Source organism: Panulirus ornatus, chromosome 19 (assembly GCF_036320965.1).
Source record: "Panulirus ornatus isolate Po-2019 chromosome 19, ASM3632096v1, whole genome shotgun sequence".
Classification (NCBI taxonomy): domain Eukaryota; kingdom Metazoa; phylum Arthropoda; class Malacostraca; order Decapoda; family Palinuridae; genus Panulirus; species Panulirus ornatus.
The window spans coordinates 49,968,520-49,985,322 of record NC_092242.1 but is presented as its reverse complement, the minus strand read 5'-3'; the positions used below and the strand labels follow the sequence as shown (position 1 = coordinate 49,985,322).

The following is a 16,803-nucleotide window of genomic DNA, read 5'->3' as shown; positions in this document are numbered from 1 at the left end:
CACACATCCTGTGCCATTCCTGAAACCACAATGTTCCTCCTCAGGCTGGTGCTTATGCATGTCTTCACCTTCTCAAACAAGCTCTCCCATACAACATATCAGATACATATTAACTTCCACCTTTGTAGTTCGAGCACTCACCATTGTTCCCCTTTCCTTATAGAATGGCAAATTACCAGTATTCCGCCAATCCTCAAGCACCTCGCCATGAGCCTTACATACACTGAAAATCTTAACTAATCTGTCACCAACACGTGTTAGTCATCCCCTTTCTTATGAAATTAAACTGCAATACCACATTTCATCCTACGCATGGTTTTCACCACCTCTTCACTCGTCAGAAATGCCTTTCTATGACTTTCTCACTTCGCACACCACCCCGAGCCAAACACCCTATATCTGCCACCCTATCATCAAACACTTCAACAGTCCTTCACAATGTTATTACATCTCCTTACGTTATGTTACCAATTCCCTGTCTGCCCCCTTCACCGATGTTCCCATTTGTTTTCTTGTTTTTCTCACACTATTAACCTCCCAAAACATTTTTTCCGTGAAATTCATATATTACTCCCTCAACCCAACTCTCATTTGCCCTCTTTTCACCTCTTGCACCTTATATATATATATATATATATATATATATATATATATATATATATATATATATATATATATATAGGGTAGTGAGTGGTGGAATGAAGAAGTAAGAGTATTAGTGAAAGAGAAGAGAGAGGCATTTGGACCATTTTTGCAGGAAAAAATGCAGTTGAGTGGGAGACGTATAAAAGAGAGACAGGAGGTCAGGAGAAAGGTGCAAGAGGTGAAAAAAAGGGCAAATGAAGTTGGGGTGAGAGAGTATCATTAAATTTTAGGGAGAATAAAAAGATGTTCTGGAGGAGGTAAATAAAGTGCGTAAGACAAGGGAGCAAATGGGAACTTCAGTGAAGGGCGCAAATGGGGAGGTGATAACAAGTAGTGGTGATGTGAGAGGGAGATGGAGTGAGTATTTTGAAGGTTTGTTGAATGTGTTTTGATGATAGAGTGGCAGATATAGGGTGTTTTGGTCGAGGTGGTGTGCAAAGTGAGAGGGTTAGGGAAAATGTTTTGGTAAACAGAGAAGAGGTAGTAAAAGCTTTGCGGAAGATGAAAGCCGGCAAGGCAGCAGGTTTGGATGGTATTGCAGTGGAATTTATTAAAAAAGGGGGTGACTGTATTGTTGACTGGTTGGTAAGGTTATTTAATGTATGTATGACTCATGGTGAGGTGCCTGAGATTGGCGGAATGCGTGCATAGTGCCATTGTACAAAGGCAAAGGGGATAAGAGTGAGTGCTCAAATTACAGAGGTATAAGTTTGTTGAGTATTCCTGGTAAATTATATGGGAGGGTATTGATTGAGAGGGTGAAGACATGTACAGAGCATCAGATTGGGAAGAGCAGTGTGGTTCAGAATGGTAGAGGATGTGTGGATCAGGTGTTTGCTTTGAAGAATGTATGTGAGAAATACTTAGAAAAGCAAATGGATTTGTATGTAGCATTTATGGATCTGGAGAAGGCATATGATAGAGTTGATAGAGATGCTCTGTGGAAGGTATTAAGAATATATGGTGTGGGAGGAAAGTTGTTAGAAGCAGTGAAAAGTTTTTATCGAGGATGTAAGGCATGTGTACGTGTAGGAAGAGAGGAAAGTGATTGGTTCTCAGTGAATGTAGGTTTGCGGCAGGGGTGTGTGATGTCTCCATGGTTGTTTAATTTGTTTATGGATGGGGTTGTTAGGGAGGTGAATGCAAGAGTTCTGGAAAGAGGGGCAAGTATGAAATCTGTTGGGGATGAGAGAGCTTGGGAAGTGAGTCAGTTGTTGTTCGCTGATGATACAGCGCTGGTGGCTGATTCATGTGAGAAACTGCAGAAGCTGGTGACTGAGTTTGGTAAAGTGTGTGAAAGAAGAAAGTTAAGAGTAAATGTGAATAAGAGCAAGGTAATTAGGTACAGTAGGGTTGAGGGTCAAGTCAATTGGGAGGTGAGTTTGAATGAGAAAAAACTGGAGGAAGTGAAGTGTTTTAGATATCTGGGAGTGGATCTGGCAGCGGATGGAACCATGGAAGCGGAAGTGGATCATAGGGTGGGGGAGGGGGCGAAAATCCTGGGAGCCTTGAAGAATGTGTGGAAGTCGAGAACATTATCTCGGAAAGCAAAAATGGGTATGTTTGAAGGAATAGTGGTTCCAACAATGTTGTATGGTTGCGAGGCGTGGGCTATGGATAGAGTTGTGCGCAGGTGAGGATATATATATATATATATATATATTATTTTTTTTTTTCTTTCTTTTAAACTATTCGCCATTTCCCGCGTTTAGCGAGGTAGCGTTAAGAACAGAGGACTGGACCTTTTTTGGAATATCCTCACCTGGCCCCCTCTGTTCCCTCTTTTGGAAATTTAAAAAAAAAAAAACATATATATATTATATATATATATATATATATATATATATATATATATATATAATATATATATATATATCTTTTCTTTTCTTTCAAACTATTCGCCATTTCCCGCATTAGCAAGGTAGCGTTAAGAACAGAGGACTGGGCCTCTGAGGGAATATCCTCACCTGGCCCCTTCTCTGTTCCTTCTTTAAAAAAAAAAAAAAAAAAAAATATTCCTGTGAATCCACGGGGAAAATGAAACACGATAAGTTCCCAAGTGCACTTTCGTGTAATAATCACATCATATGGAATCTTTTGAAACAAAATTACTAAAGGATATCTTACCTTCTAATGCAGTTTGATTAGGTTAAGTTATCTTAGTAGTTAGGTTAGGTTAGGTTAGAGACGTAGCTACGACGCCATTTGGTAAACATGGACAATCGCATGTTTATTAAATGGCGTCCTAGCTACGTCTCTTCGATGTATATCAACTGACTGTTATATTTCTCTCTCGTGTCTCCCCTGATGATATGATTATTTCACGAAAGTGCACTTGGGAACTTATCATGTTTCATTTTCCCCGTAGACTCATAACAATACACTTGATCACACGCAAAATTGTGCCCCATTCATATATATATATATATATATATATATATATATATATATATATATATATATATATATATATATATATACATATGTATATATTTATATATCATACCTTGTCGCTGTCTCCCGCGTTAGCAAGGTAGCGCAAGGATGCAGACGGAAGGATGGCCCAACCCACCCACATACACATGTATATACATACACGTCCACACACGCACATATACATACCTATACATTTCAACGTATACATATATATACATACACAGACATATACATATATACAAATGTACATAATTCATACTTGCTGCGTTTATTCATTCCTGTCGCCATCCCGCCACACATGAAATGACAACCCCCTCCCCCCGCACGCGCGCGAGGTAGCGCTAAGAACAGACAACAAATTCGTTCACACTCAGTCTCTAGCTGTCATGTATAATGCACCGAAACCGTAGCGCCCTTTCCACATCCAGGCCCCACAAAACCTTCCATGGTTTACCACAGACGCTTCACATGCCCTGGTTCAATCCATTGACAGCATATAATTCCAATTTCACCCTCCTGCATGTTCAGGCCCCGATCGCTCAAAATCTTTTTCACTCCATCCTTCCACCTCCAATTTGGTCTCCCACTTCTCTTTCCCTCCTCCTCTGACACATATATCCTCCTTGTCAATTTTTCCTTACTCATTCTCTCCATGTGACCAAACCGTTTCAAAACACCCTCTTCTGCTCTCTCAACCACACTCTTTTTATTACCACACATCTCTCTTACCCTTTCATTACTTACTCGATCAAACCACCTCACACCACTTATTGTCCTCAAACATCTCAACCGTTGAGACCCACTACCGAACACTCTACCACGCAAGATCTCCGAGGGAACGCGGTCCACTGATCAACATATTATCTACGTCGCTACTCTCATTCGTAACACTTGAAGATATGATTCATTCCTGTTTTGCTCTTTCAGTTTTGTTGTATCATCTATAATCTATGTGACTGAAGATAGGCAGTGTTCGTGTGCCCGAAACGTCTCGTGTATTTCAAGAATACAGTGATAATGAATATAGGGTATTCAATACACACTTTATCTTATGAAGCGAAATGTGTGGTGAGAGAAATTGAAAAAATCAATAGAAAGCTAATGAGCGTTAGGTACATACTCCGCCTGCGAGTGAAAATTCACCTTCGGTGAGGCTATTTCATCGGGAGTACAGTCTTGTTAAAGAACGCCTTACTCCACAGAAGTCCATCATTTCCCTGCTACTGGAAGTAGCGCAACTTTAGATCTGCCGGGGCTCCTGGAAAGGGGCTCTTTGGGCCGTTATGAATTAGTAGGTAAGTATGTGAAAGGGATACTAACCATGGGGACGGTGAGCATGGCGGTGAGGGTGCTGGAGAAGAGGGTCAGGATGATGAAGCAAGAGAGGAGCCAGGTGCCTGTCATCACCCGACGACTGTCGCTCTTTGGCAACCACGGGTTACCTGCGGTGGAGACCTGTTAGGTGCCTGCAGGGGTACCTGTCAGTAACACCTGTCAGGGGCGTCCGTTACGAGGAGGACCTGTCAGGAGTGTCTGTGACGAGTGCATGTGAGGTACCTGTCGGGGGTACCTGCAGGGGTACCTGTGGCGGGTACATGTGAGGTACCTGCGAGGGTACCTGTCAGTGGTAACTACAGGTTTACCTGTGGCGGATACATGTTAATTATGTGCAAGAGTACCTTTCAAATATACCCTGGCAGTGGTACCTATGAAAAGTTACTTGTAGGAGAGATCTGTTAGGAACGTCTGTAGGAGACCAAGTAAGCAGTACCTGTACCTGTGGGAAGTACATGTGAGTGGTATCTGTGGCAGGTGTGTCTGTGACGGGTACTCACGCGGTGCCTTTGGGGGATCTCCAAAGGAGGTACTTGCGAGATGTGCTTTAGAGAGGTATCGGTGAGGGGTACTTGGGAAAGGGAATCTGTGAGGGATATTTGCGCGGGCATATGTGAGAAGATATCCGCGGGGGATGTGTGTGTGTGTGTGTGTGGGGGGGGGGGGTATCTGCGGGGTGGGGGTACCTGTGAGGGGTATATCTGGTATATGTGGGGCTATCTGCGGGGGGGGGGGTGTACCTGTATGGGGTTTCTGGAGGGCTTACCTGTAAGGGGTGTCTGCAAGGAGGAGGGGGGATTATCTGTCGGGAGAGGGGCAATCTGGGAGGTCTTGTGTGGGTTTCATAAGGAGAGGGAGGCCATCTGGGAGGTGTACCTATCCCGTTGACTGTGGTCATGTCCGGCCCATGACTCCTGCTGGGTTGTCCCATGGCAGGCAGTAGCTTGTCTACCAATCCTCACACAACAACATAACCATCAGTAGCTTCAGCTTATTGTGAACCTGATAAAACCTGAAACTGTCAAGTTCAAAGAGAGAAAGTTGATTACAGAACTATTGTCAAAGAAGCACCTTCAGACAGTTAATGAGCTGTTCCTGCCATGACTGCAAAGGGTAATTGGCTTTCTAGGGTATATACTAACTCTGGTTGGACATTGTCCTGATAACCCATATGAAGTGTGATCTGCTCGCGTGTCCTCCCCTGACCGTTCTCTTGTATCTTCTCTCCCCGACATCGTCATTGTAGGCTACGTCTTCCTCTTCTGTCACCGGATCCTTCTCATACGGACTCACGTGCACAAAGAGGACCAGGATGAACCAGATGAGTACGAGGACGCCAAACAGACACAGCCACACCTGAGACATACCCGAGAGAATTAATGAAACATAGGCACCTCCGGCCCAGACAAGCTTCAGCAGAATGAGAACTTGTATGTGCCCATATATATATATATATATATATATATATATATATATATATATATATATATATATATATATATATATATATGAAATTTTATTATACTTTGTCGCTGTCTTCCGCATTAGCGAGGTAGGACAAGGAGACAGACGAAAAAAATGACTCAACCCACCCACATACACATGTATATACATACACGCCCAAACACGCACATTTCAACGTATGCATACATATACATACACAAACAAATACATATATATACATGTACATATTCATACTTGCTGCCTTCATCCATTCTCGTCGCCAACCCGCCACACATGAAATGGCACCCCCCTACCCCCGCGCGCGCGAGGTAGCACTCGGAAAAGACAACAAAGGCCACATTCATTCACACTCAGCCTCTAGCTGTCATGTATAATGCACCGAAACCACAGCTCCCTTTCCATATCCAGGCCCCATAAAACTTTCCATGGTTTACCCCAGACGCTTTACATGCCCTGGTTCAATCCATTGACAGCACGTCGACCCCGGTATACCACATCGTTCCAATTCATTCAATTCCTTTCACACCTTCACCCTCCTATATGTTCAGGCCACGATCGCTCAAAATCTTTTTCACTGTTCCCTCCACCTCTGACACATATATCCTCATTCTCTCCATGTGATCAAACCATTTCAATACACTCTCTTCTGCTCTCTCAACCACACTCTTTTTATTACCACACATCTCTCTTACCCTTTCATTACTTACTCGATCAAACCACCTCACACCACATATTGTCCTCAAATATCTCATTTCCAACACATCCACCCTCCTCCGCACAACCCTATCTATAGCCCACGCCTCGCAACCATATAACATTGTTGGAGCCACTATTCCCTCAGACATACCCATTTTTGCTCTCCGAGGTAAAGTTCTCGCCTTCCACACAGTCTTTAACGCTCCCAGAACGTTCGCCCCCTCCCCGACCCTGTGACTCACTTCCGCTTCCATGGTTCCATCCGCTGGTAAATCCATTCCCAAATATCTAAAACACTTCACTTTCTCCAGTTTTTCTCCATTCCATCTTACCTCCCAGTTGACTTGTCCCTCAACCCTACTGTACCTAATAACTTTGCTCTCATTCACATTTACTCTCAGCTTTCTTCTTTCACCCACTTTACCAAACTCAGTCACCAGCTTCTGCAGTTTATCACCCGAATCAGCCACCAGCGCTGTATCATCAGCGAACAACAACTGACTCACTTCCCAAGCCTCTCATCACCATCAGATTGCATACTTGCCCCCATCTCCAAAACTCTTCCATTCACCTCCCTAACAACCCCATCCATAAATAAATTAAACAACCATGGAGACATCGCACACCCCTGCCGCAAACTATCATTCACTGGGAACCAATCGCTTTCCTCTCTTCCTGCTCGTACACATGCCTTACATCCTCGATAAAAACTTTTCACTGCTTCTAGCAACTTGCTTCCCACACTATATACTCTTAATACCTTCCACAGAGCATCTCTATCAACTCTATCATATGCCTTCTCCAGATCCATTAATGCTACATACAAATCCAATTGTTTTCCAGAGTATGTCTCACATACATTCTTCAAAGCAAACACCTGTTCCACACATCCTCTACCACTTCTGAAACCACAGTGCTCTTCCCCAATCTGATGCTCTGTACATGCCTTCACCCTCTCAATCAATACCCTCCCATATAATTTCCCAGGAATACTCAACACATACACACACACACACACACACACACATATATATATATATATATATATATATATATATATATATATATATATATATATATATATATATATATATATTATCCCTGGGGATAGGGGATTAAGAATACTTCCCACGTATTCCCTGCGTGTCGTAGAAGGCGACTAAAAGGGGAGGGAGCGGGGGGCTGGAAATCCTCCCCTCTCGTTTTTTTTTTTAAATTTTCCAAAAGAAGGAACAGAGGGGGCCAGTTGAGGATATTCCAAAAAAGGCCCAGTCCTCTGTTCTTAGCGCTACCTCGCTAACGCGGGAAATGGCGAATAGTTTAAAAGAAAATAAAAAAAGATATATATATATATATATATATATATATATATATATATATATATATATATATATATATATATATATATATATATATATATGAGGTCTGTTGGGGATGAGAGAGCTTGGGAAGTGAGTCAGTTGTTGTTCGCTGATGATACAGCGCTGGTGGCGGATTCATGTGAGAAACTGCAGAAGCTGGTGACGGAGTTTGGTAAAGTGTGTGGAAGAAGAAAGTTAAGAGTAAATGTGAATAAGAGCAAGGTTATTAGGTACAGTAGGGTTGAGGGTCAAGTCAATTGGGAGGTGAGTTTGAATGGAGAAAAACTGGAGGAAGTGAAGTGTTTTAGATATCTGGGAGTGGATCTGTCAGCGGATGGAACCATGGAAGCGGAAGTGGATCATAGGGTGGGGGAGGGGGCGAAAATTTTGTGAGCCTTGAAAGATGTGTGGAAGTCGAGAACATTATCCCGGAAAGCAAAAATGGGTATGTTTGAAGGAATAGTAGTTCCAACAATGTTGTATGGTTGCGAGGCGTGGGCTATGGATAGAGTTGTGCGCAGGAGGATGGATGTGCTGGAAATGAGATGTTTGAGGACAATGTGTGGTGTGAGGTGGTTTGATCGAGTAAGTAACGTAAGGGTAAGAGAGATGTGTGGAAATAAAAAGAGCGTGGTTGAGAGAGCAGAAGAGGGTGTTTTGAAATGGTTTGGGCACATGGAGAGAATGAGTGAGGAAAGATTGACCAAGAGGATATATGTGTCGGAGGTGGAGGGAACGAGGAGAAGAGGGAGACCAAATTGGAGGTGGAAAGATGGAGTGAAAAGGATTTTGTGTGATCGGGGCCTGAACATGCAGGAGGGTGAAAGGAGGGCAAGGAATAGAGTGAATTGGAGCGATGTGGTATACAGGGGTTGACGTGCTGTCAGTGGATTGAATCAAGGCATGTGAAGCGTCCGGGGTAAACCATGGAAAGCTGTGTAGGTATGTATATTTGCGTGTGTGGACGTGTGTATGTACATGTGTATGGGGAGGGTTGGGCCATTTCTTTCGTCTGTTTCCTTGCGCTACCTCGCAAACGCGGGAGACAGCGACAAAGTATAAAAAAAAAAAAAAAAAAAAAAAAAAATATATATATATATATATATATATATATATATATATATATATATATATATATATATATATATATATATATATATTGGAAAGGATCACAATGTTGCGCGTGATCAAGATAAACCTATGAGTCCACAGGGAAAATGAAACACGATAAGTTCCCAAGTGCATTTTCGTGTAATAATCACATCATCAGGGGGGAGACAAGAGAGAAATATATGTCAGTTGATATACATGGAAGAGACGAAGCTAGGACGCCATTAGGTAAACATGTTTACCAAATGGCGTCCTACCTTCGTCTCTTCGTTGTGTATCAACTGACTTATAGTTCTCTCTTGTGCCACCCCTGATGATGTGATTATTACACGAAAGTGCACTTGGGAACTTATCGTGATTCATTTTCCCCGTGGACTCATGTGTATTTTAACTTTCTAAAAGGGGAAACAGAAGAAGGAGTCACACGGGAAGTGCTCATCCTCCTCGAAGGCTCAGATTGGGATGTCTAAATGTGTGTGGATGTAACCAAGATGAGAAAAAAGGAGAGATAGGTAGTATGTTTGAGGAAAGGAACCTGGATGTTTTGGCTCTGAGTGAAACGAAGCTCAAGGGTAAAGGGGAAGAGTGTTTTGGGAATGTCTTGGGAGTAAAGTCAGGGGTTAGTGAAAGGACAAGAGCAAGGGAAGGAGTGGCACTATTCCTGAAACAGGAGTGGTGGGAGTATGTAATACAGTGTAAGAAAGTAAACTCTAGATTGATATGGGTAAAACTGAAAGTGGATGGAGAGAGATGGGTGATTTTTGGTGCATATGCACCTGGGAATGAGAAGAAAGATCATGAGAGGCAAATGTTTTGGGAGCAGCTGAGTGAGTGTGTTAGTAGTTTTGATGCACGAGACCGGGTTATAGTGATGGGTGATTTGAATGCAAAGGTGAGTAATGTGGCAGTTGAGGGAATAATTGGTGTACATGGGGTGTTCAGTGTTGTAAATGGAAATGGTGAAGAGCTTGTAGATTTACTTTCTGTGCTGAAAAAGGACTGGTGATTGGGAATACCTGATTTAAAATGAGAGATATACATAAGTATACATATGTAAGTAAGAGAGATGGCCAGAGAGCGTTATTGGATTACATGTTGATTAATAGGTGCGCGAAAGAGAGACTTTTGGATGTTAATGTGCTGAGAGGTGCAACTGGAGGGATTTCTGATCATTATCTTGTGGAGGCAAAGGTGAAGCTTTGTAGAGCTTTTCAGAAAAGAAGAGAGAATGTTGGGGTGAAGAGAGTGGTGAGAGTAAGTGAGCTTGGGAAGGAGACTTGTGTGAGGAAGTACCAGGAGAAACTGAGTACAGAATGGAAAAAGGTAAGAACAAAGGACGTGAGGGGAATGGGGGAGGAATGGGATGTATGTAGGGAAGCAGTGATGGCTTGCGCAAAAGATGCTTGTGGCATGAGAAGCGTGGGAGGTGGGCAGATTAGACAGGGTACTGAGTGGTGGGATGAAGAAGTAAGATTATTAGTGAAAGAGAAGAGAGAGGCATTTGGACGATTTTTGCAGGGAAGTAATGCAAATGACTGGGAGATGTATAAAAGAAAGAGTCAGGAGGTCAAGAGAAAGGTGCAAGAGGTGAAAAAGAGGTGAAAAGAGAGTTGGTGTGAGAGAGTATCATTGAATTTTAGGGAGAATAAAAAGATGTTTTGGAAGGAGGTAAATAAACTGCGTAAGACAAAGGAACAAATAGGAACTTCAGTGAAAGGGGCTAATGGGGAGGTGGTAACAAGTGGTGGTGATGTGAGGAGATGGAGTGAGTATTTTGAAGGCTTTTTGAATGTGTTTAATGATAGAGTGGCAGATATATGGTGTTTTGGTCGAGGTGGTGTGCAAAGTGAGAGGGTTAGGGAGAATGATTTGGTAAACAGAGGAGAGGTAGTAAAAGCTTTGCGGAAGATGAAAGCCAGCAAGGCAGTGGATTTGGATAGTATTGCAGTGGAATTTATTAAAAAAGGCGGTGACTGTATTGTTAACTAGTTGGTAAGGTTATTTAATGTATGTATGACTCATGGTGAGGTGCCTGAGGATTGGAGGAATGCTTGCATTGTACAAAGACAAAGGGGATAAAAGTGAGTGCTCAAATTACAGAGGTATAAATTTGTTGAGTATTCCTGGGAAATTATATGGGCGAAGGTATGTACAGAGCATCAGCTTGGGGAAGAGCAGTGTGGTTTCAGAAGTTGTAGAAGATGTGTGGATCAGGTGTTTGCTTTGAAGAATGTATGTGAGAAATACTTAGAATAGCAAATGGATTTGTATGAAACAATTATGGATCTGGAGAAGGCATATGATAGAGTTGATAGAGATGCTCTGTGGAAGGTATTGATAGAGATGCTCTGTGGAAGGTATTAAGAATATATGGTGTAGGGGCAAATTGTTAGAGGCTGTGAAAAGTTTATATCGAGGAAGTAAGGTATGTGTACGTGTAGGAAGAGAGGAAAGTGATTGGTTCTCAGTGAATGTTGGTTTGTGGCAGGGGTGTGTGCTGTCTCCGTGGTTGTTTAATTTGTTTATGGATGGGGTTGTTAGGAAGGTGAATGCAAAAGTTTTGGAGAGAGGGGCAAGTATGCAGTCTGTTGTGGATGAGAGAGCTTGGGAAGTGAGTCAGTTGTTCGCCGATGATACAGCGCTGGTGGCTGATTTGTGTGAGAAACTGCGGAAGCTGGTGACTGAGTTTGGTAAAGTGTGTGAAAGAAGAAAGCTGAGAGTAAATGTGAATAAGAGCAAGGTTATTAGGTGCAGTAGGATTGAGGGACAAGTCAATTGGTAGGTAAGTTTGAATGGAGAAAAACTGGAGGAAGTGAAGAGTTTTAGATATCTGGGAGCTGATTTGGCAGCGGATGGAACCATGGAAGCGGAAGTGAATCATATGTTGGGGGAGGGTGCGAAAGTTTTGGGAGCATTGAAGTCGAGAACATTATCTCGGAAAGCAAAAATGGGTATGTTTGAAGGAATAGTCGTTCCAACAATGTTATATGGTTGCGAGGCGTGGGCTATAGATAGAGGTGTGTGGAGGAGGGTGGATGTGCTGGAAATGAGATGTTTGAGGACAATATGTGATGTGAGGTGGTTTGATCGAGTAAGTAATAATAGGGTAAGAGAGATGTGTGGTAATTAATAGAGTGTGGTTGAGAGAGCAGAAGAGGGTGTTTTGAAATGGTTTGGTCACATGGAGAGAATTAGTGAGGAAAGATTGACCAAGAGGATATATGTGTCAGAGATGGAGGGAACGAGGAGAAGTGGGAGACCATATTGGAGATGGAAAGATGGAGTGAAAAAGATTTTGAGTGATCGGGGCCTGAACATGCAGGAGGCGGAAAGGCGTGCAAGGAATAGAGTGAATTGGAACGATGTGGTATACCGGGGTCGACGTGCTGTCAATGGATTGATCCAGGGCGTAGGAAGCGTCTGGGGTAATCCATGGAAAGTTCTGTGGGGCCTGGATGTGGAAAGGGAGCTGTAGTTTCAGTCACATGATATCTAGAGACTGAGTGTGAACGAATGTGGCCTTTGTTGTCTTTTACCTAGCGCTACCTCGCGCACATGAGGGGGGAGGGTGTTATGTGTGGCGTGGTGGCGATGGGAATGAATAAAGGCAGACAATATGAATTATGTACATGAGTATATATGTATATGTCTGTGTGTGTATATATATATGTGTACGTTGAGATGTATAGGTATGTATATTTGCGTGGCTGGACGTTTATGTATATACATGTGTATGTGGGTGGGTTGGGCCATTCTTTCGTCTGTTTCCTTGCGCTACCACGCTAACGCGGGAGACAGCGACAAAGGAAAATAAATAAGAATATATATATATATATATATATATATATATATATATATATATATATATATATATATATATATATATTTTCTTTTTTTTTCATACTATTCGCCATTTCCCGCATTAGCGAGGTAGCGTTAAGAACAGAGGACTGGGCCTTTGAGGGAATATCCTCATATGGCCCCCTTCTCTGTTCCTTCTTTTGGAAAATTTAAAAAAAAAATGAGAGGGGAGGATTTCCAGCCCCCCGCTCCCTATATATATATATATATATATATATATATATATATATATATTTTTTTTTTTTTTTTATACTTTGTCGCTGTCTCCCGCGTTTGCGAGGTAGCGCAAGGAAACAGACGAAAGAAATGGCCCAACCCCCCCCCCCCTACACATGTACATACACACGTCCACACACGCAAATATTCATACCTACACAGCTTTCCATGGTTTACCCCAGACGCTTCACATGCCTTGATTCAATCCACTGACAGCACGTCAACCCCTGTATACCACATCGCTCCAATTCACTCTATTCCTTGCCCTCCTTTCACCCTCCTGCATGTTCAGGCCCCGATCACACAAAATCCTTTTCACTCCATCTTTCCACCTCCAATTTGGTCTCCCTCTTCTCCTCGTTCCCTCCACCTCCGACACATATATCCTCTTGGTCAATCTTTCCTCACTCATTCTCTCCATGTGCCCAAACCACTTCAAAACACCCTCTTCTGCTCTCTCAACCACGCTCTTTTTATTTCCACACATCTCTCTTACCCTTACGTTACTTACTCGATCAAACCACCTCACACCACACATTGTCCTCAAACATCTCATTTCCAGCACATCCATCCTCCTACGCACAACTCTATCCATAGCCCACGCCTCGCAACCATACAACATTGTTGGAACTACTATTCCTTCAAACAGATCAAGACCCGAGCATCAAGAGTTCCCGCCAACAAAACATGGTTTGAAGAGCATCCTGAATAAGCTCCCCGTCACCATCTGTGTTCACCATGAACCACAAATGTTCTTAACCTGCCTCCTGGACCTCGTACCTGCCATTGGAATGGTCGGACGAGGGCAAGGAGATCTGTCTCTAGTCCTGGACGCTGCATGAAGACACTCTCGTAGTCGACGAATATGGGTTGTGTAAACTCGCAGGCGAAGTGATACCGCTCCCAGTTGAAGGCGAACGGTCCCAGGGCCAGGTCCACCTCCCTGTGGGAGGCAGGGACACAGATGTGACCACAGTGGACCGGATCCACACCCGTAAGATATTTCACGTGCATATAGTAAAGCCCTTGACGCTGTACCAAGGGAAATGTTGACACAAGAATAACGAAACGATAATATCATTAATACTTATGATGAAGAGGTAAATGATAATAATGATGATAATGGTCTTGCTATTATCATTATCATTTGATTGTTATTATTATTATTATTATTATTATTATTATTATTATTATTATTATTATGATGATGATGGTGATGATGATGATGATGTTGATGATGATGTTGATGATGATTATTATTATTATTATTATTATAATTATTATTATTATTATTATTATTATTATTATTATTATTATCATTACTATTATTATCATTATTGTTATTATTATTATTGTTATTATTATTATTATTATTATTATTATTATTATTATTATCATTATTCAATATTATTATTTCTATCAATTAAGTTAGGTGAGGAGTCCCGAAAGTAAAGATTAACACCTTCAATAAGTAGTCCCCAAAATTCGTGAATATTTTTCTTTGTCTCTTCTTCTTTCATTACATTAAACTCTATATCAATTCAGACCCGGCCTTGATGTGGACTTTTCTCCGTGACTGCAGCCCTTCAACGTAAAGTTTTATCAGTAATAAAAAAAATTCTGTTTCAGAGCTTTGTCAAGTCACTGAGAAGCACACACACCTAAGAAAACAATGTGTAGGGGAATGGTGGAGTGGATTGTGGGTGAAAGGTTAGGGGCAGGTGAGGTTTGTGTTGTGGGAAAGGGGGTTGAAGAGTTACAGGAATGGCTGGAGGGACGTGAGGTCTGTGTGCGACAGTGACTACAGATCCAAGAGTTTATTTACACTCGGCAACAGATTTGCGACAGGAGTTGCCGTGCTAAATGTTTCATTGTATTCCTTTATAGAGTCTACACTTTGTATCGGCGCTGCATCATTAGACTTTGTCCTAACTCGACCTGGCTCTTCAACAACCTGGCTAACAGTTTTCCAGCCCATAAGAGAACGACACCCGCGTTTCACGCGTTTTTCATGTTGTTTGTTCGTCTCTCCTGGTATGTAAGTCACGAAGAGCCTCCCGTACGTACGTCTTGCAGCCACCACAAGGGCTTTATCACATGCTGCCAGCTTTACTGGTGATCTCCTTGACTGTTCTGCTTGTGTAGCAGACTACCTGAAGGCTGCTTGCCCTTAGGCGAGTGGGTGATGGCAGTGTCCCTTCTCGAGGGGAATGACTCCCTTCACAGATGCTCTTTAGGGTGACTCAGTTTTCTCGTCGCCTTCTTTACACAGTCGTTGAGGAAGCGCTAAGGTGGCATCCAGCAGCAGGTGATAGGCATCCATTGCCCATGGTATGGGAAAGATTAGTGATGGTGACGTAGTGAGCCAGCCTGCACTGTGCCGTTTGTCATGTAGCCCTTCCTAGTACAGCTCTCTCTCTCTCTCTCTCTCTCTCTCTCTCTCTCTCTCTCTCTCTCTCTCTCTCTCTCTCTCTCTCTCTCTCTCACACACACACACACACACACACACACAAACACGCGCGGATTGCTGGTACTCAGTCCAAAAGCCCATATCCTCTCTATCCTTAACGCAACACTTGACAGCACATGATACAACCTTTCATATTTCTCACTAGTTGTTCCTTTCCTTTTATCAAAACCATCATTTTGGTACATCCCACATCATCCGATGTCGAACTGGACCGGCACCTCTGGTCTTGGAGGACTGGATGGTTCCCAGCCACCTTGACCAACATCAAGTGACTGGGATCTACTCTACCTTTCCGGTCACATCCTCCAAACCTGACTGAGTTTCTGTTCCTTTTTGTGGTGGTCTCAGACCAGCCTTCCTTCTGTAAAACATCATTTCTCCTTCCCCTAATCTTTTCTCTGAAACCTGATTGTCCAAGACTATCTCTTCTCCACATTATCAAGTCTCTGACTTTAGTCTCTACCAACGTTTCCTTTCCTAGGGAGGCGTGTGCACCTACAGGAATATAAATACTGCCATTGCTAGCTCATAGATTCCCCAAACACTGATGCCATTTGTCTCACATCTCTTTGCCATCTATATCTTTGATGTTGTGTTTCGTATATCTCCCACACCCATCCCCGATTCCTCTATGTACAGCTCTTCGACTAATTGACTTGTTGTCACGAAGCATTACTCTCTTCACTTACATACACTGAAATCCTTTATGCTGGGATTGCAGTGTACACTATAAGGATTAGTTCTCTACCCGGGATGATCCCGGCGGTACCGAGTCCTTTCCTATTCCCTTCCTTAACGATTTGGAACAGATGATAATGAGAAATAAAAGAGTTTCTGACCGTCACGAATACTCCTCGAAAAAAACTCGATCTCCTTTATACTTCTGAATCCTCTCACTACAGTTGCACTACTTCTACCCCAATGGAGTCCTCGAACCACTGGGCGCGTCCATCCTGTCTCTTCCCCTCAAAACGCCAACTTTGGCACTTTGGGAGAGGCCAGCGGTCATGCCTGCGAAGCCTCTTTGCTGACTTTCCGTGGAGCGGCTGCTGGCTGCTTCGCAGGCCGAGATGCCTTGTGTTGTACTAAACGCATTGCTGGCGTTATCATCTACTAAATCTTTCTCCCCAAGTAATGGAGAGATCGCTTCTGTTTTGATCCCTGTCGCATCAAGGTGACAGACCGTATCGTGCCGTGAAACTCTTCCCT

At 42.8% G+C, this 16,803-nt stretch overlaps 1 protein-coding gene and 1 long non-coding RNA gene across 2 annotated transcripts in view; one reads left to right on the top strand and one right to left on the bottom strand.

Moving 5' to 3' along the window:
• The window catches only part of LOC139755492 (uncharacterized), a 266,342-nt gene that overhangs the window by 116,626 nt on the left and 132,913 nt on the right, over window positions 1-16,803 (top strand). The gene's annotated exons all lie outside the window — the stretch shown is intronic.
• Window positions 1-16,803, bottom strand: part of LOC139755286 (glutamate receptor ionotropic, delta-1-like) — a 47,920-nt gene that overhangs the window by 24,602 nt on the left and 6,515 nt on the right. The window contains exons 3-5 of the mRNA XM_071673401.1: window positions 13,905-14,067; window positions 5,559-5,772; window positions 4,402-4,523 (exon numbers count right to left, since the gene is read on the bottom strand). Of these exons, the coding sequence (XP_071529502.1) occupies window positions 4,402-4,523; window positions 5,559-5,772; window positions 13,905-14,067 (499 nt within the window). The remainder of the gene's footprint in view (window positions 1-4,401; window positions 4,524-5,558; window positions 5,773-13,904; window positions 14,068-16,803) is intronic.